The sequence below is a fragment of the Acanthochromis polyacanthus genome, chromosome 8 (genome assembly GCF_021347895.1).
Source record: "Acanthochromis polyacanthus isolate Apoly-LR-REF ecotype Palm Island chromosome 8, KAUST_Apoly_ChrSc, whole genome shotgun sequence".
NCBI lineage: Eukaryota > Metazoa > Chordata > Actinopteri > Pomacentridae > Acanthochromis > Acanthochromis polyacanthus.
Window position 1 is genome coordinate 17473716 of NC_067120.1, and position 21304 is coordinate 17495019.

A 21304-nucleotide genomic window follows, 5' to 3' on the forward strand; every position below is an offset into this window, starting at 1 on the left:
CATTTAACTGCAACTTATTTATTCCATTTGCACAGAGATCTCAAAAACTTTGACTATATCATGGAGGAATTCTTCACCTTGAAAACAGTAGTTGATAAAACGTGATCCATTTTGTGCTAAAGCTTTTGACTGGATCACAGTCCCCATCAACAGAGTTTACTTCACATTTTTACAGCAATTTTATAACTTCTTGTATAAACAGTTCTCAGAGCAATATGTTTTCTGAATAACAGTATTCTTTCACTATTTAAAAGTTCCACAACAGTTGCTATAAACAAAGTTCTTCTGCTGATTAACACCATGTGATCATGTTAAAAGCCGCAGAGATCAAAAACCAGTTTGTGTAGCATTTCTTCTAGTTATAAGGGAAAACTTCCTAGAAACTCCCTCTTATCTAAAAACGAGATAGACATTCCAAGAAAGTATGAATCAATCTTCAGATTATACAGAAGCTAAAGTTGTGCAACTGGTATTTCTACTTTAACAACTCAACACTTTCCTGCAAAACGAGTCCAATCTCAGTACCTCTTAGGCCTTGTCTGCGCAGCTCCCTCTCCTGGATGAAGCCAGTAAACATCTGGGTCTCCATGAACACCTCCAGAAACCTTCTCAAGCTCTTCGAAGTGACCGCTTTACGGAAGGCCTCCCGCTGAAAGGAGGAGGAGGACGGGCTGGGCAGTGTAGGGGAGGAGACAGACTCATCGTCCCTCTCTGTTCCACCCATGAAGAGGGAGTAGTGACCCACCATCTCCACAAAGAAACGTACAAAGGCCTCGGACACCACCGTGCTGAGGGAGCTGGAGTCTGGAAGGAGAGAAAATAACAGGAAAAGAGGGGTAAAAGTAAGTGAAATAGAAAAGAAAATGACTGTTCTATATGACAGAATGATTGATGCATCTGCTAAGGAAGTGATCAGTGCCACTGACTCAATCATTGTCTGGTAGAAGTTTTTCCAATCAAACCTTCGTACTCAGAATGTAGGAAAATAAACTCCCTTCTCACTGAAAATCCAAGATAGATCCAACCTCATAAATAATACTTTATACACATTAAAAATCTTTGTTGAGGTTTTTTTTTAAGACCAAAATCTGTATTCTCAAGCCATAAATATCGCGACATGTTTTGCACTGCAGTATATCACTGCCTCACTAGGCCAGTTAGAGCCATAACTCAAGGATCAAGGGACATAAGGCTGTTCTGTGTATATATCATCCCTAAGAGGAGGCTGTGTGGAGTTGGAGTTTGAGGGTTCTGCACAGGATCTTAACGATTTCTTTAACTGCATAAAATATATACTACTTAAATATATTACTAAAAATGTTATATATGTCATACCTGTTATATTTTTTTTTCATTAAAATTAATAAATTCAACTTTTAAGCATAACAGCAGTGTTACACTGAAAACCTAGGGACAGTTTTAAGGCTTCCTGTCTTTGTGACAACATGAGGGAAGCAGTGATGTAGTTTTTGCACTAGTTTACAGCCTCATTGCTTTTGTGATGTCACATTTTAACAACTACATTTCTTTTATGAGTTTCATCACGCTTTAATGCCCCTTTAAAAGAGCGTAAGGACGCTTTAGTAAAGGCTCATTATTTAGGACAAAACTTGAAATACAAGAATGTAGTTATCCAGTAACACACAACAGTCCTGGAAAATAATAAAATAGTTCTGGAAAGTTCCCATGGAAATTTCGCTTGGATGCGCCACAAAACTAAAATCAAGTTGCAGTATGATAAGTCATAGGTGCTTCAAGTCTTTTGTATTAAAAGAATTTGACAGCTAACATTAGGGATCTGTTTAGTGATGGAGAAGTTACATGAAATAAAAGGCTAGAAGTTTAAATACTCTGAAAACTCTGTAATGCTAAGAATGCTTTAATTTTACCTAAATCATTTTTAGTTTTTAGTCAACTGAAACAACTAAAAAAATGTGTGTTATTTTGAGCAATGCAATTCTAATTAGTTTAGAATTAGGTCAGCTAAATGATCTGAAATGTATTTCTTTATAAGAGTGAGAACCACAGACCAGTCTATGTCTCTATCCTAACTATATTTGGTGTCTCTACTGAATCAACAGAGATATAAAAATGCATCACAACAAAACATTAGTTTTTCTGCTGAGTCACCATTGGGCAGATCTCCTTTCTCACAGGCCAGCTCCCTCCTCTTGTCGAGCACATGCTCCAGTGCCGCCTGCAGCTTGTGAGGAAGAATGGAGTCCTCATCATCCAGCTGTGAAGGAGAAAAAAAAACATACCGCAGTGAACGAACATATTGTCTCCACACATCTGGTAAAATCACTATACGTGTAATGGAGCTGGGTGATGAAAACTGTGAGAACAGACAGATTTTCATTGTACTATTTATGCTTCTACAGTCTCTACCTGTCGTAGGAAGCGGCTGTTGCCGAGGTCGACCACCAGGACCTGAGCAGAGAGAGAGTGATGTCATTTCCTGGAACTATTGTTCAGTGGAGGAAATGCCCAGAGTCAAAGGCACCACAGGCATTATTTCACAAAACAACGAACAACCTACTTCTTCTATGGGCAGCTCTTTGAGTCGAGGTAGAGAGCTGGAGAGGAGGCCGACTATAAAGGGAGTTGGAGTGCAGACGATATCCAACATGGATGGTGGGAGCACAGGGATGTATGTATGCTGCCAGGTGAAGGGATAGAGTAGAGCCACAACTGCATGACAACACTGAGACAATGTGCTGTAGAAAGAGAGAAAAAGAAGGTAATGTTTTTAAAAAAAGGGGAAATTACTTTATAAATGATTTATATGTGATAATACAGTGTGATGGATAAACAATCTGAATGAAATCATGTATCAAACCTGTATAGTAACAATGGACTTTAAAATCTGTTGAATAAACATTCTTACCATGGCCCAAAGCCTGCTTAGTTTCTTAAACCTATCACTGATTTCAAATTTTTTCATTACTTTGAAAATGAGTAATCTTTAGACTGAAGTCAACATGGATAGGTGCTTCTAAAAAAAAGTAAAATATACAATTAAAATGACAGTGCATTAAAGTCAATCTAATGCAGATGGTGCAATGCAAACAAAAGCTTCAGTACAGACACTAAAAAGACAACTATTGTTTCCACGGTCAGAAATTAACCTTTAAAACTTTCAAATGTACTGAACCAGGATAAATAAACGTCCCCATTATATCTCAGGGCTTTTCACATCAGTAGGAAAAAATGCCACAAAAAAACGTACAAAACGCAGAACATACCCTCAAAAGCAGGCTCTGTTTAAGACTAAAATATAAAAGTAGTTCCTGCCACAAGATGGTGCCAGCGTGCTCCTCCAAAAAACTTGTCCTGCCAACCATTTATTACTGTGGAACATAATGCGAAAAGCTAATTTGTATTTGCTCCAACAAACCCACAGTCACCCTGACAGGAATGTTTTGGTGGAGTGTGATGTAACACCTATAAAAAACTACACCGCGGCAGCAGACACACTCACTCACGCTGTTAACTTAATCTCTCGCGGGTGTGCATCTGCTCACAGTTAATTCATTTAAAAAATGATTAACGAGGCCAAATTTCCACTGAATGGTAGAGAAAGTGCAAGCACTCTGCTTAAGAGCTGTGGTGAGAAATGCCTCCAGTGCTTTTGAACCACATTACATGGATTTTAAAGGGAAGATATATTAAAGTATGGCTGAGAATTGCATATTGTGTTGTATTAAACAAACCGAACCCTCAGAATGGTTCTTAAATTGACTGTTTCTACTGACCCCATGTGTCAAAAAGGTGCACCAGAACAGTTAAAGAAAACCCTTTTGTGGGGACTCACCACTGTGATAATGGCTTAAGAGTTAAAGGTTTGAGTGAACACTGTCTGTGTGATGACGTCAATGTGCACACGTGTTAGCTCTGCAGCCATACTTTAAAGCCTAACTCCTTCTATCTGGCATCCATGACAGTTTTCCAGAGAACTGATTGTTCCCCAAGCGACTGTATAACACAACAGCATTCCTTCCTTTCACACTTGGTTGGGATCTTCTTTTCCTCAGACTGCTTGTCGACTTGAGGTCTCTCTGTCATATCCTCCAAACTGTTTACTCTTTTCACCATCATTACCCCGCCTTCATTAGTTTAATCAGCAAAGATTTATTAAAAAGATTAATTAAAATACTGCAACAACTTCACCCACTCATTTACCAACGCTTGTTGCAAGGCCTGAACATGTGATCTTTGGCTTTGAGATCAAACTAACCACCATGCTGTGCAGCAATATCTTCGCTGGGACCAACCTGAGTTTGTCAGCAGTGAAGATGACCCGGCGCTCCAGCAGCAGAGAGGCGAAAACTCGGAGGAGGAGACGTAGATTCAAGGAAGAGAAGAGACATTCAAAGTCCACATGTTCCAGGCGGGAATCTGACGGTCGACACAACTCTATTACCTGTAGGAGAGAAAGAAAGAAAGTGTGATGGGTGTAAATGGAAGAAAAACACTTTCAGACAGCATAGTAATAAAGCATGGCTGCACATAGAGATGCTAATGTGATCATTTACATAATTGTACAAATTTTGCCTCCAAGAATGATGAGAATCTGAGAATCTTGTTTTCCACAGTAACCCCACATCACCTCACCTCTGTCCCAGAGCCAGGGAGAAAGTTTTTGACAGTGATGGTCCTTCCTGGAGCAGGGAAGGGAGCCTCCATGATGCCTCTCATAAAAGGCTGCACCAGAGCTGGGGAGATAGCCCTCCTCTTTTCCACTTCATCCAGGATCTGGAAAAGACAGAGAAGGAGAGTCTGTAATTTAAATACTGGCATTGACAAATGTGTATACTGTAGGCACATTGTCGGTAATTTATCTTTCTACCCCAAACTGAGAGCTCAGTGTACAGTGCTTACAATGAGATATATAATGTCTATAATAAACACAATGAACAACTTTAATCAACTTCATGTCAGATATATTAGGTACTAGCTTATCCACTTAAATTTAGCAGAAGTACTTGAAAAGAACCATTAAATTCTTAAACTTTTGTATTCTTTAAAAAGTATAAGCATTGAAACTCATTTAAAGTACTAAAGCTAAAGTACTCATTACGAGAACTCAAATTCATAATTATATTTGCTTTTGTTTTTAAAAGTAATAAATGTGATATATATATATATATATATATATATATATATACACATATATATATATATATATATCAATGGAAGTGTAAACTGTTATCAATGAATTCCTTCCTCCATCTTTTCCTTCATTTAATCAGGTAAAAGCCTCATTGTGATTAGTCTGTTCTTTCTGTAAACAAACAGTTAAAATGGCAGTGGATTCATGTTCCGTCATAAAGTCATGAAGGGTGAGGTAACTCTATCACGCCTCCTTTGATTTTGGTCAGCCGCACTGGATATTATTATCCCAAACTTATTTATTATCGCCATGGTGCAGTGTGAACAGCCTAACACAGTAAGGTCAATAGAACAAACAAATAACGGCCTGAATCAATGATGTGTACTCCTCTACAAACCTACCACACACATCTGTGTAGTATTAAACATTATGTAGATGATCTGATACAAAAGAAACATATTCAGAAAAGCCTTTTATGACCATGCGTGCATCCTTTCATATTTAACTTTAGCAGTTGCATATGTACGCTGCTGAGACATTTGCACAAGGTTAACATAAATCTAGGGCTCATTACAGGGAACCTACTCCAGTGCAGCAACCACATCAGCTGCATTTCATATGTGTTGTTGTACTGGAGCCAGAACTACAAGGCTCTGTGGGAAAGTGGACTGGGCAGAGGGTGGGTGGGGTCCTGTGGCACCGAGGGTGGTACTTTTTTTTGTGAGGATGTATGTAAGAGTTTTGCAATAAGCACAATTCTGAGCAATGTATTCACAATTGAATGCGAGTAATGGATCTGAATGTAGTTTGTGCATTTGTGTCTATGCTTAAGTCACTATGTCTACCTTGGAGAAGAGGTCGAAGCATCCCAGGCGGCTGACAATACAGTAGACCTCAGGGAGCCTCCGGCCTTTACCACTGGGCTGTGAACAGCCAGAAAGAAAAGAGAGACAGCGTCAGAGCACAAGACTGCTCACCCAAGTACAACCAGAGGATTAGAGCAGTGGGGCAAATCAAAGCCTTTGTTTTGTAGATACTTTGCAGCTACATTCAGGAAAAAAAAAATCTGAATCGCATTAAACCAAATTCAGAAGTCATGTAAGAAGGTTAAAAGGACCAGAAGACACTGGATAAGCAAATCTATGAAGCGGGATTAACATTATTAAAATCAATTAGCAGAAGCTACTGAAACATTTTCTGAGCATACCAGTAAACGTCGACAGTAGCCAAACCGCCTGCTGCCATCTTCACCAGTCAGTACAAATGAGAATGTCTCACTGGGGATGTGAAAGAGAGGAAAAGATATTTCAGACAAAGTGGAAACTATTTAAAGTTCAAATCATACAAAAAAAAATCAATGCTGGACTTGATTTTTCCGAACAAAACCTAACTTTGTACTTGACAAGGAAGACCCTCAGGACAGGCTGACTCTGGAAAATACCCACGTAAAACTTTAAAAGCTCTACCTGACAGGTATTCATTGAGTGGTGATGACCTTCTTGACAGGGGAGACAGTCAGTCAGGTGTGTGTGTTCAGTGTCCCCTCCCCCATCAAACATTTGCTCGCAGGTAATTATTAGCCATCACCCTCAAGACACACATCATCACTTCTCGGAACAATGTCGACGTTGAGAGGAGGTATTAGGTAACAGACAATTTCAAAGAGCAATACGAAGGGATGTGATTTTGTAATAACAAGGCAGGTATAAAGTGTTAAATCCACCTTTTCTCACTGTATGAATGTGTCATTTTAAGTGCCTTGTAGTTAAAGAAAGAGCAGTCATCTCTACAAGCCATTAGGTCATTTTCTCCGGGGCTTTTTTGCTGCTCACTACCAAGTGTTATTAACAAGGAAAACAGCTGAGCTATTACCACTCTATGGGGAAATTCCTGTGTCCCTATTTTGTTTCGCTTTGCTCTTGTGTGCCATGGCAGCAGTCGGACTTGGACTGACCTGGGGAAGTTGTCGACAGGCGCCCAGTCTTTAGCGTCAGGGAAACAGAACTGTGGGATGACCTTCAGCTGGTCCTCAGTCTCCCGCATGAACTTAAAGCTCCTCTCAAGCTGGATGACAGAAGAGAGAACATATGTCAACAAATATATCTTGAAAATATATCTTGTACACCGCTAAAAAGATCACACCATCACAGCCTTCAGATTAGATTCCATAAGACTAATACTGAACAGAGATAAACACCTGCACACTGGACACAGATGAGCAAATAAATACTATTGTTTAGCCATCATGTAGTCTCAATTTGTGTGGGCCTCGTCCTTATCAGTCAATATGCTAAAACTGTAATGTTGGCTTTAATAAGATGATAAGACACTGTTTCACATCACACTGAGTCGTATACCTACAACATTACAACACAATAAATACAACCACTGTCTTTATCCTTGATGAAATCTGAGTGTCTTTGTTCGGTTCTAAAGCAAAAACTAGTGTTTTAAAACTGGTGTATACAAGGTCTCTTTATACTTTTGGCTGGGTAAGAGAACATTTCTGTTTCTGCTATTTTTTTTTAAATACTGTTCCCTTTTCAGCAATGTAGATTTACTTTTTTTTAAAAAGTCCTTTGTCTTATTCTGCTTCAATAATATTCCTGTCCTCTTTTACCTTAAGAGGGAACTGCTGTGTGACCTCTGGCAGGTATGGAACTCCGGCCTTGGTCTTGTGGAGCGCAACAACTATAAAATACTCAAAGAGCTTCCTCTCCTGCAACTCCATCAAATCCCTCTCCAAGGTCCGGTAACGCCCTGCCTGCCTCAGCATGGACTGGACTGACACAAGCCGCTGGCTGTGAGCTGAGGCACAGAGAAACAAATTCATGCAAATACATCCATATCACACACATGCAAAATATGTCACTACGAGGTCACAATGAACAGTAAAGCCATCTGCAATTCCACCTGTATATATTTTAGAGGTTAGATACACAATGTTAAAAAAGAAAACTTGCATATAAGTGAGCCAATGAGCCCATTGTACTTGTCTTGCGAGACATGCATTACGTCACTAAAGTGTATATGTGTATGCATGTGTGTGTAAGTATTTCTTTTATGTTCTCACCTTTCAGTTTCTCCTCCGTGTCACTCTCCGACTCACTGTTCTCATCTGTTACTAAATGAAAAAGAAGACAGAGTGAAAGAGTGTGATGAGACTGCAAATAACAATCACAGGAAACTCAAGGCACATGGAATTTGCTCTCATTGCTTTCACTCCAGCCATAGCCACTACCACAGAAAAACACACAGTCCTCTGGAACAAAACTGGAACTTTGCCAAACTAAGTGAATACATGTAATGAGGTACTGAGATTAGATGACCAATGCACTACACCTGCAAAATCTTTCTGGAAAACCAAGTTCCATACATAATCGGTCATGACTAAAAGCCTCTACAAAGGGTAAAGTGTTGACGGTACTGATGAAAATGTACCATCTCAGTTCAAGTATGATAAAAAAATAAAAGCACAGGAGTTTTACAAATAGGAATGTATTGTAAAATAATGATAAACAAACCTGTGCAATTACAGCAATTTAAAACACTTCTCATTAACTAAATTAAAAATGTGCGTTAGTGTGGCTGTATAGCAGCACAGTGTCTTCATACGATGTCTGTGATTTAACAAGACTAGCTGTCAAAATTTCTATGAAAAATTAGACAAAGTGTGAGACAATCACTGAATTCATGTATACAAAGATTGTCCTGCAATGTAAAGAACACCTCATAAAGTTAAGAAAACAATTTCTGGATCCAGACTAGGACCTACACCTGAATCTGCTTTCACACCATAAAAAACTTTATCGACATCAATAAACAAGTCTTTGATGTATCATGTTAATCACAAAGAAGCACAAGCAAAAGTACAGCCTCCTTGATGGAAGCATTGCAGAGGTTTACATGATCTTTTACAAGCAAAAAAAACTGTGAAGGGCAGCAAATTAAAACGTAAAACAGTCCTGTTTGTGGCCAGCTGTTATATACAAACCCTCACCTCTCCCTGAGCTGGACTCAGCAGACTGAGAAACCTTCTTCATGCGTTTCTTCCCTCTCCGTGCCTCGAAGATGCCGTTGATTTTCACCACCATCTGGAGGAGTTAAGCAAAGAAATGTCTAACTTTAACTTGTGCTAATCAACAACATCCTCCAAGATCATTTCAATACAGTTTCAGTGAAGCCTTTCTCTAGACACACTTCTCGCAGGAAGTATCAGTCAGAATTTTTCCTCTGCCTTACTCCTTTCCAGGCAGCAGCATGAGTGAACCAGCTCTGAACCTCCCTGAGCAGTGTACTGGACCATAAATCACAGGGCATGAGCTCTGTGAGAGGCCTGTTAGACTACCATACCTTGGGGATTTTCCTTCGTCTGCGATTGTAGGGGTCTCCAGAGAGACACGGGGTGTCATCAGGGCTGCTGGGTGTTGAGGGGGGGCTGATACGGGAAGGTGAGGACATGCCAGTGTCTCTGTTGGTCTTGCGTAGTTCCGGCACTCTAAAGCTTCTTCGTTCTGAGTTTTGTCTGAAGAAGCCAGGCTTGGAGGAGAGCTGGTGGGAACAGACATATTACAGGGTTGATGTGGTATATAGAATAGATTCTGCTGAATGTAGTTGCTGCTATGCTGATGCACTGATGACTGACCTTACTTGGTGTGTCAGGGACAGGAGACGAGGAGGCAGGTGAAACACATTTGCTTCCCAAACAACTTCTCTCCAGCTCTATATCTTCATAGGGGTTCTCCTTGGATGGAGGATCTTCAAAAGGAAAAAATGTTTTTCAAAACCAAGAAATCACTGTCACCTGGGTTACATAATGACCTCAATAAACAGCTCCTTTCTGAGAACAGATAAGTATTTTTTCCATATCAGTCATGTTTGTTTTGCCAGATGATCCTTAGTCCAGATGTGCAGGGAGCTACCAGAAGTAGCAATGCGCTCATCTCGCTCATATTTCACTGTGATAAGATTTTTGCACAGCTAAAACTAAATGTAGCCACCAGTCCTCCTCTGCATATAAGAAAGGGGGTAGCTTTCCAAAAACCTGTGCCTCTTTGTCTCTGTCTGTCTGAATGTCTCTCTGCTTTGTCAATCCATCTGCCAGATGTGACCTGTAGGTGTAGGCGAATAAAGAGGGACGTTCAGTTCCTTGTTCCTTCTCCCACTGAAGAAAACAAGGGATCAGTGTACTGTTTTTTACATTGATGGCCGATGAGATGTCAAACTAATCTCTACAGTGTGTTTGTGTGTGCTGTCAGCTATGCACATGTGAGTCTGCATCAGTCTGAACACATGTACTGATGACAGTTGCCTTCCTCTCACGCTGAAAAACACTGTCAGGCATGTGGATTGTGTGCTCACAGTGGGTTTAAGAGAGGTTTGTGGGTAGAGGTTGAAGGCAAGACTTTGAGGCCCTGACAACAATTCATCACTGTCTACATTATGTATATCTCTGCCTCCCTGAGCTGTTTTCTGAATAGACAGCTACAGTGAGTTGGATGATGAATACCCATGGGATGCTGGTAAGTGTTTGGTGAACAATGTCTGAGTATTTTGCTGAACAATACTACTGTACGAAAGCAGGAATCTATAAATGGATCCACAATAAGCTGTGGCCTTACTCGCGTATAATTAAACTTAATTTGATTGTTGCCAGCGAGCAGCACTCATTACACACCAGCCTCTCAGATGAAAACCAAAGACATGTTGAGCGCATTTGCCAGTAATGTGCCATGGCTCCAAGCCATTCACATGCCTCCCGCTGCACTGAAAATCACAGTAGCCAAGCTCAGCTACAGTGCAACCTCACACAACGCCAGTATTGTGCGTTATGAAATTAAAAGGGCTCTAGGTGGGGTTGGCATAACACTGCAGACAATAAGGTAGGAACGCAGTTCAAGTTTCTACGCACAATTTTTAATAAAAGTGGAGCAGCGTGGCCCTAAATTAAAATAGGAGCTGAAAAAACAGAGTACAGCAAAGACAGTTTGTCCTCCTCATCAACTCTGTTGCTGAACTCCATGACACACACTGATATGAGAATGAAACTCAAGGGTCATGCAGCATATGAAGGGCATAGAAAATAGGACAACGTGAAAGCAACAGGACACGTTTTCACATTTTGCAAACAGAAAAAATGACAGCATAGAAAGCTTTACCTATAATGTCCTCGTACACATTCTCTTCTGATAAAGTGCGTGTTAAACCCAGTCTGGACTGAGCGTACCAGTCCACCCGGCAGCTTTCTGTGGACGATTGTAGCAGATCCTCAAATTCATAGGACTTCCTGGTGGACAGAATAGCAAAACGATTCAAGAGATTTGCACACCCAATGCAAAGATGCAGAGAAAGAAAGGATTTTTGTTTTTTTTCCTTTGAGTGAATACATGTCATGTTGATGTTTTTAAAAGTTTTTGATATGTTAAGCAGGAAAACTGATCTTCATATACGAGTTGCAACATCAAAATGACCACATCTGTATTTCATCATTACCAGAGATTACAGCCCAGTAGAATAAAGTGCACAAGAACATTCATGGTTGTATACATTCCCACATGCTTATAAGCTAAACTGCGACTTTATTGGCACATCTTGCTACATTAAATGCAATACAGCAGCCCTGCAATTAATTCCACCTTTGCTGGATTGAACTGAATTGAATAGTAAACAATGTTTTCTCCACACTGACATGCAACTGCAACAACAAAACAGCTTCCTTATGCTTGAATCTATGATCTATGTTTGGCTTTTGTCTTATTTTGTCCATTTAAACCTTCCTTGTAATTGCATTTGAAAACTAGGCATCTCACTAAACCAGGAATATTATTAATAATATTAACTATTGTGGATTGTTCTCAATATATAAAATAAAGGTAAGCAAGTTCATTAACATCTCAACAACTCTCAGGCACAGTTTGAGCAAAAACCAAACATCACAAAAGCGTGGTTTATTGCAGAGATGCTGCGCAGTGCTGGATGAAGCTGTATTTAATAAACTGGTAACTTAGTATGTTTGTTAGCACATAGACATACAGACAAAAATATATCCTGCAAAAGACACTCAAAAGGGAGACAGCCTGACTAAACAAAGGGCTTGACACAGTGCACTTGAGCAGAGTGAGGCCTCCACATATGGTATGGAATGTAACAGATCCAAGACAAGCTCCAAACAAGAATTCAGACCACTGGAGAAAGTGAACAATAGATGTGCTCCAATTCTGCAGAGTTCACATTTTTTTGGTTTCCCTACAGAGCCCTGTTTATTTGATCGCAACCATCTGAATTCAAGTACGACCGAGAATTGAATCTGAAACACTTACAGGACATTGTTCGTGGCCAAATAAGCATTTCTTCTGGATCAGATTTTATACTTTATAACTGCCCATCTTTGCATTTTAAAACATCTAACTCTGCAAAATGAATTCCTGACAATTCATTAGTGAGAGCCAAAGGTCTTGCACATTGACCTATGCTGTCAAGGCTGAAATTCTTGAAAAAGTAAAAGGGCCTCTTTGACATGACTCAGACCTCTCTTCACGTTAGTCTCTCCTTCCAGTAGAGTTTTGGAAGGAGGAATGAGTTGAGTTGATGTGTACATTCCTCAGATCCAACCAATGAGCTCATTTTGTGGGATATTTAGAAACAGAATGAGGTCACTGGTGGTTTTGATTTACAGCAGATGTGGGAGATGTTGTGCACCTCAGTGTTTGACTGGTGGTGATGGGGGAAGGGTTAAAGGATATGTACATCGGACCATCGGTAGCAAATCCTGATTCCACAAGAGAACTTTTAACCACATAGTTTTATTTTTAGCCTTGGGGTTGAGGAGCTTGGGTGAACTCTACTTTCCATGTCTTTTCTGTACTTTGTCTATACCTTACAACATCTCAGTAAAGGTCTTTGGCTCTGTTCATACCTGGCAATAACAAATGATCCAATTTCAAGAGCACTGTCGTAAGTATGAATACACTTGAGACGCATTAGATGCATTGGTATCCCATTGTTCAGATCCATGTTGTCTGAAATTTTTGAATTTCACAGAGGTATATAAAAATGCATCAATTGTAGACAATTCGGGGCAAGTGTATACTGACATATTATATTATATTATATAGTTTCTTCTTACCTGTTACTACTGTCCCGTGCTTTGTCATTCCAAGGTCTCCTACAAACTCCTGGGGGTGGACACGTAGGTAGAGGTGGAGGAGGAATGGACGGTAAAGGAGGCAAGTTCCTCTTTCCTTTTCCCAAGCAAGGCCCTGAAGATGGGGTAGTGGGCGGCGTGTGGTGCTGGAAGGTTCTTTGAGGTTTAGGTAGGGGGTTTATAGATGGAGCACCTGGCTCACTGTATACGTTCTCTAAATCCCCCTCCCTTCTCCTCCGCGAGCCACCTGGTCGAGTCATGTCAAAAGTCCCAAAAATGGGCTCGTTGGCCCTCTTTTCTGTTTCCTCCAGCTCCTCCTTTGAAGGAGGGCAGAAGTAATTCCCTGGAAATGCCAGTGAAGGTCTGTCAGGAACCTCCTTTGTTGCCTTCTCCAGTTTCTTGACGTGAGTTAAAACTGACTTCTTGTCTTGGGGTTGTTCTGTTGGCTTGGAAGCCCGAAACCCCCTCTCCAGAATCACTTCTCTGTCTTTGTTTGTTAGGCCTTCTGGAGATTTAGGCCTTGAATCCCCCAGCTTCCCAACATTCTCCTTCCCTGAGTCTTGTCTGTCCCAGCTGACAAACCTCTTGCTATCTGTCCTTTGCACCTCTGAAGCTTTGGATTCCTTTTTCCTCACTGTCTCCACTTCCTTCTGCGTTGCACTTAGCGGACATGTCCCTGTAAGAGTGATTGGGACAGGCTCTTTTTTGCCCTCCCATTGTGATATCTTATCACGGATGCTTGCAGTCTTGGCTCCTGCTGGGCTCTTGCTGTGGTTCAGCTTTCCACACATCCCGTTCTCCACGTTTGGAGTCCGCGGGTCAGTGGTGGTGGTGGTTCTCCTGTGAGTGAGCATGGTGTCAGGGGGACCTGGGCTGTCGCTCAGACTGAGTAGAGGGGAGAGGGGGGTTTTGATGGACACAGGAGTGCCCCTCCGCTCTCTGTCCCCTGGTGACCCACACACGTCTTGGGGCTGGGGCACCGCAGACGATGGAGCCTCCCCGACCTTCAAGCCACAGCACTGGAGACTAGAAAAGAAATGCACATAAAAAATATCATCAATGTAAGAGCCATACAACCACAGGAGCCAAGCGGATATACATAAATATAAAACAAAAAGAAAAAAAGAAAGAAAAGACATGGTGCTGTATTCACACACAATCAGACATAATATAATTAAACTCTGTGAACTAAACATAGAACACTGTGGGACAATCTTACAACAAAAAATCTTAGAAAGAAACCTGCCAATTAGAGAGGCAAAGATTACTTCAGTAAACTCAGGTCCAACCAAAAATGTTATCTGCTCTGAAAGCAGGGAAAAAGTATTTAATATCAAATGACAAAAAATTCAGAAAGTCAAATCAATCAAGGTATAGAAAGGAGTATCTGAACATCTGGCTTACCATAGATTAATATCTTACAACATCACTGTTGCAGTTCTTAAAAAAGATATTGTAGTCTGGGGTGAAGCTAAAGAACATTTCAAGATTAAAAGGATCAAACATCACTTGCCAATAACAAGATGTACACAGACGGTGAAGAAGCAACAAAAGCACACCCGAAGGGACAGGCAAAATATGCAAAGAGATTTCTCTTGGTGAGTGGGCAGTGCTAACCATGCAGATTAAATAACAGAGGGAGAAAGCACATTGCACTGTTGTCAACTCCAATAATTTATAGTGCAATTATTTTCACAGAAATGTCCGCTGCTGCCTTCAGTGTACATAGCCAAGCATTATGCGTCCCACACCTCTTAAAACTGGCCATGCATTCTGAGGAATAACAATTATGTCCAAATAGATCTATTTTTTTTCTGGGGTAAACGAGAATTCTTGTGAAAAGAGCTCAGACATCTGCTTGGTGCCTCTGTTTCAGCTGTGAGTCACTCCTGGAACATTACTGGGTCATGACTGTTTGAACTCTGGGTTTGGGGGTCAAAGTTTACAAGCTACACACACAGCTATTTCTGGAGAGGAGGTACAAGTATACACAAATGACGAGAGAGGCCGAAGTGTGGACGTGCATCTTTTCTTTTCTACTCCTGACCCAAAAAACTCTGTTTTGGCGCAAAGCCCATTCATCAAATGATTGAATTTCCAACAAACAGAGGAAACGCGACTTCTGATGACATTGCTAGATGTGAAAACCAACAGTCATGCAATTCAGAGGAAATCTCACGGGGAATTATGGGTTCAAGACAAAACTTGATGTTGTAACTGCCGAGAAAACTGAATAATTATCTTCTAAATTGCTCTGGGTTTTATTAGCTTGGCCCCTCCCTCTTTTCTTTCTCCCGCCGTGTTCCTCGGGTGAAACAGAAGTATTTATTAAGCATGAAGCAACAGAGGGGAAAAACTAGGTCAAACAGAAAAGCCAAGTCAAGGAGAGTGGGAAAAGGCAAAGGGTTCGAGTGAGGGTGTTATAGAAAAAGTGGAGCAGGCAGAGGAGGAAATCAATACCGTTTTTTCCTCATCAATTCAAAAAAAACACTTGTTGTGGTAAAGATGGAACACACTAAATTGAAGGTTTTAAAAAAATGCACATTACAGAAGTCCTGTCTACCATCTATGGCCATGGATGGGCGGAGGATTTGGGTCATTGAGGATGGAGGAGGGAGGGAGTATGAAGGCACAAAAGCATTTCTGAACAAGTCAGCAAACACAGGGCCAGCATATAAAATACAGCATTTGAAATGGACAATTCCCCAATAGAAATATGTTTGGCTTTTGAGCGATGGTAGCTGACATGACAGATTCTCAAAACAACAGACTCTCAAAACAACAGGCTCTGAAATCTTCCACTAGATAATCCCTGCTATTGGAATGAATCAGAATCCCTTCATTATAATCTAAATAGCACTAATGAATATTGCAAGGATGACAGAAGGGACCTTAGAGAGTGGTCATGGAGGCATTAGACGGTGGCAGCAGGGGGGCAGTAACAGTATCCAGATGCCAGATGGCCAACTTTGCCCTGCTCTGCTCTCTCGCCCTGCTATTGTCATACTGTTGACCTTAATGGAAAGGGGCGTTTCCAGCTTGCTTAAGAGCAGTACAGAGCTGAATGATGGCTATGGGAACATGTTTTACATTTCTGACAAGTTATAGCTAGCATGTTAGGTCCACTACTGCAAGCAGTGATCGTGGACTGACAAAAAGGCAATGACCCTGGCTTTTAAGAGTCACAATTCACCTTATAATGACAGGTGAACTTTTAAAAATGCTACATATTAAGAGTGCCTTGCTTAAGACAACAACAGTGTGATTTTGAAAATTACCAATGCCAAAGTACAGGTGCTGACAGTGACAGGCAAGAACCAAATTATTACTACAAGAATCTTCATGAGGAAGAAATGGTAAATTAAAGCTGCAAGCAGCATTGGACAGGTCCTCGCATTGTTGCTGGTCGGCGAATCCACACATGGCCACCATTTGAAGTTTGGTCCAGATTGGACTATTTGCAGCTGAGATATAAATAATTCAATTTTCATGGGGAAACATCGAAATTCGGCGCGCCGCCACAGACATGCCCTTTGATGACGAGTCACCATTTCTCTGGGAATCATCATCAACGTGTTTAGGCTTATGTCACCAAATTTAAGGTGAATCTGATCAACCTGCTGACAATAGTAAATCGAAGTGTAAAAAAATGTGTATTCCCTGATACCACAAGATGGCGCTATGACTGTGAATGTATATAACTACATGGATGTCGTCAGGGCGGGACTCTGATCATACATTTAAAAAAAATATATTTCAGGCAGATTGGAGCATGTTCAGGCGGGTTAGACAACACTTCCGGTTTGATGGCGAAGGATCAATATTTTTGGGAGTCGCCATGGCCACGCCCTTTGACTTTTGTGGAGCATTTTGTTAACTTTTCTTTAGGAAGGACTGTTGCATATACTGGCCAACTTTGAGGTCTCTTGGACTTACCCCCGATGAGTTATTAATCAGAAAAAAATTACAGCTAATTCAAGATGGCTGACTTCCTGTTGGGTTTAGGGCGTGGCCGTGATTGACTTTTTCATGTGTCCTGATGTGCTGCATATGCCCCCAAATATTGTGGCTGTAGATGAAACCTTGTGGCAGTTAGCCTAATGACCACTTCTTCAATTTTACAGGGGTTGCTATGGAGCCATTTTTCCACACATGCGCAATTCCCATAAAATATCAAGTTTTTCGCCAGTCCTGATGTGCATGCAAAGTTGACGCATTTTACGGTATGTTTAGGCTGCCAAAGTGGAGTTTGAAAAGACGGGAAAAGAGTGAAGAAGAAGAAAAAGAAACCCTAGGGTTTCAATAGGGTCCTTTGGCACTGTCGGTGCCTTGGCACCGTCGGCCCTCGGCACCATCGGTGCTCGGACCCTAAATAATTCCTTAGCTCTGGAAGCACCTACCCGTTGACTGATTGGTAGATACAGTTGTCAGTGTTTGTACAGAGCAGCAGGGCCCTCCCACCAGTCATGGTGCTAGCAGCTGGCATCCTGCACAGACAGACAAAGAGACAGAGTCAGTTAGTAGAATATTTTTCTATAATAGGGTGAGTCCACTGTTTGGTCAAAGAACTTGATGAAACATGTGAATGCAAGAGCAAAGCAGACTTACAGATCATGACATTGCAAAGAAAAACATTAACAAGTCAAGCTGTTAAAGAACATAACTGAAAGTATTTCAGCTGATATATTTCTGCTAAATATATGAAGATAATATATAAAATTGGCAGACATATAGACTGACAAACAAGGGTTGGGTCAAAGGAAGAACTGCTTCCCCAGGACTCCTTAGGGAGTCCTAGTGTGTGAATGTAAACTACCAAATGGCTCAAACAAACCTCTTATTCCTGTGGTTACTAGTACGTATTTTAAAAGAGAGCTGCAGAGAAGCAGACCTCACAGGTTGCATGGCATCCTACCAAACTGCCATTCCCCACTTGGTAAGTAATTGGAGGATACAGCTGAAAACAAAGCTTAACCAGATTGCCAGGAGGCATAAACTTGCATTAGGTTCCATCACTCATGTGGCATTATGGGAAAAACGTATGGAAAATACAAAAAAATCCACATTGTATTACAATTAAGCTCCATTAGAAATACCTCAGTGGTACAGAGAGAGGGGCACTCAGTTCAGCTTTTTAGGCTGTTTTCAGGGTTTGTCTTTTTCCACTTTCCAGATCAAATTTTGTTTTTGCACTTCTGTTCTTCACGGCAAATTCTCCTTTCAGTACAGAAAATAGCTTCCTTAATTTGTTGTGTATCCATCAGCCACACATTTATCTCTGTCCTTTATTATGGACAAGCAGTGCCAAGGCAAGTGTGACAGGACATGCTCTACCAGTTTTAAATTAATACTTTGTCCATTTGTCAGAGTATAATGAAACCAGATCCACTTGGAGCGTAACGTGACCATCCATATGTAACGTCGAATTAGAGCCACTGGTGCACAATACTTATGTATTGGACCTTAAACACCGGTGGAGGGCTGGCATGCAACAAAAGGCCTTGACCTCTGTCTGGTAAAAATGTAGTAAACAAAACAAAGAGGGATGGGTCAGGGTCAGCTCCTGTTGTATTCATACAACATTCTACTCACAGAGACACGAGTACATGCTTTGCCACCCTGCATTCAAACATGAAACCTCATATAAAAACACACCTACATAGACCTACACATCCTGCCAATGAGTTCATATGCCAGACCAACACATGGATTTGTGTGTGTGACTTCTACCAGATGTGCTGGGATACTTTAGGGTATTCGCAGGCCGTTAAACATTTCCTGAGCACTGCCTGGCCCAACTCCCCCCTCTATCCCTCTCGCTGTAACTCTGCATTAGCTAACCCTGACACTTCTCTTCCTTGCCCCCGACTAGGAAATGTGAGCCTAATTCAGCCAAATTCCATAAATTGTTGTCCTAACTGGCTGAGAGGCAGAAATGTCAGAAAAAAGCCACAAATTCAGTAGAATACGTAGAAAAAAAAATCTGCTAAATAGCTGAACTCTTCCCTGAGCTAATAACATAATTGGCCCTCTGGGTCCAGTGTTTTGGAATGATTCTGGACTTGTATGCTTTTCTCTTCGAGAAAAGAACAAATGGACACTAAGGAAAAGTTGTGGTCTCTTCTGACAAGAATTAGTTAACAAGTACAATATGTCATTTTTTAGCTTCTAGTTTTGCTCACAGCTCGAGCCATTCATTCCTTTGTCTTTAGTCCCACATCAGTCCGAGGCCTAGCCCCCTAGAGAGAATAGAAAGGAGGAGGAGGGAGGTTTGCGTCAGCCATCCACTGGCCTGGAGGCCTAAATTATTTTCAGATGTGAGCCAAGCGGGGGTCACATGTTTGAGGGGAAACATCAACCAATTTTTTTCTTACTCCCCCCTGATGATTTTCTCCTTACTAAAAATTCTAACACAGAAATGAAGAACAGAAACCCTGCGTGGAAAGGAGGGTGGGCAAGAAGGACTTTAAAGAATGTATAGAGCCTTCTAGTTTTACAATAATTAAACTGTATAACTTTACGGCTTAATTTTTTTCTAAGTTGAGAAGGGTGTTGCATGTCACGGGGGAGAGGAAGGATGGGCGATGTGAACAGAGGGAGCAAAGCACAGAGTAGGGGGGTTGGGCAGACAGGGGTTGTCAAAACGAAAGAGGAAAGGGGATATTGCAAAGAATAATATAAGTATACTGTTGCACTGTGAAAACAGTACAGGATTTTAGGTTGTCCAGCTTCATTGTTTGGAGCCCCAAGGCCAAAATAGAAGCTCTACTGCTTCTCAGTGGAGATTCTAGTGCCTTAAAAGGTAATTTGGTATTTTCACACAATTCTGACTTACTAGGCTTGAACATATCTAAAACTTGACTAATACATGCAAGAGAGAGCTTCCCAGGACTTCCCTGAACCTGACAAGCAGTAGTGGATTCACATCTTGTAAAAGCAGTAAATTTGACAGCATTGCTAGTTTTACAGCATTCAGTTACAGAGGAAACTCTTTTCGGGAGGGAGCAAAGGCTTTTGTCTCCTACAGCTATTAGTAACTATTGTTAACACTGACCCCCAGAGCAAGATGGCCACCATAACAATGCAGAGGCTGAGGGAAGCCATCTGCTGAGGCCAATAAAAACATCATGGGAAACTACAACCCAAAAGATCTCTACCTGCCCCGCCCCCTTCAGCCTGTGTCCTGTGAGCTGCGACAGGCCAAACATGCCATGGCAGAGGAAATGGAAGTGGTATTGTTCATCAGCAGCTGGATGGATTGATGCTGGGTGGAGGGGATAACAGTGGAAAGTGCTTCAGAATGGAAATGATTTGCAGTGTTTCTGATATATCTGTTCGCCACTCAGAGATATTCATACTCAAACACAGTGAAAAGTCTTGGGAAAAACACAAAAGAACACTTGTTTTCTTAACTCCTTGTACTGGAATCACCTGTTGACTTTATTATCAGCTGTGACTTAGAGCATTTACAGTATTTTTGGAAGATTTTTAGATTAAAAAGATAATACACAAATATATTTTATAAAGGTCAAACTCCAATCCTGGCCTCAGATGAAACGAAGACTTTACTAGACAGAGATAACAGCCAGTGGGGTCAGAGGCAGGGCATCAGAGCCAAGCATCAGTTGCATAACAAGCCCTGCAGAGATTTCTATCAGCAACTGGACACTGGATATCTGGACATGGATAGATTCTTCTAAACATGCACTGAAATATACTACTGAGAGAAGAATGTTGTTTATTTCCGCCTAACAGTTGAAGCATGGTGTTGTGATACAGTCATCGCTAGTACCTCAGTGATTGACTACCACTGTCTATTCGAAGGACGTACAGTAAAGAGGGAAACAGAGAGAAAGGGTAGTGTAATGTATGTGAGCAAGTACAATATATTTCCATAGAGAAATCTATAGCCAGAGCCCTGGAGAAGCTCACTTACCCAGAGGAAAACAATGCTAATGAATCGAGACAAGTTTGCTATTTTACAGAAGGTGTACCTAAGATGGACAAACAGCCCAGATGACTGTCAACATTATCTGTAGCACTATGAT

General features: G+C 41.1%; 1 protein-coding gene across 2 annotated transcripts in view; it reads right to left on the minus strand.

The window, feature by feature from the left end:
- si:dkey-82f1.1 (DENN domain-containing protein 2A) overlaps positions 1-21304 on the minus strand; it is a 39545-nt gene that overhangs the window by 1250 nt on the left and 16991 nt on the right. For both annotated transcript variants that reach the window (XM_051952819.1, XM_022196588.2), the window contains exons 2-18: positions 17657-17743; positions 13239-14282; positions 11272-11399; positions 9759-9871; positions 9467-9664; positions 9114-9207; positions 8187-8237; positions 7734-7921; positions 7068-7177; positions 6321-6390; positions 5959-6036; positions 4615-4755; positions 4275-4423; positions 2540-2717; positions 2389-2430; positions 2131-2236; positions 526-804 (exon numbers count right to left, since the gene is read on the minus strand). In XM_051952819.1, the coding sequence (XP_051808779.1) occupies positions 526-804; positions 2131-2236; positions 2389-2430; positions 2540-2717; positions 4275-4423; positions 4615-4755; positions 5959-6036; positions 6321-6390; positions 7068-7177; positions 7734-7921; positions 8187-8237; positions 9114-9207; positions 9467-9664; positions 9759-9871; positions 11272-11399; positions 13239-14282; positions 17657-17742 (3055 nt within the window). In that variant the 5' untranslated portion in view covers position 17743. The remainder of the gene's footprint in view (positions 1-525; positions 805-2130; positions 2237-2388; positions 2431-2539; positions 2718-4274; positions 4424-4614; positions 4756-5958; positions 6037-6320; positions 6391-7067; positions 7178-7733; positions 7922-8186; positions 8238-9113; positions 9208-9466; positions 9665-9758; positions 9872-11271; positions 11400-13238; positions 14283-17656; positions 17744-21304) is intronic.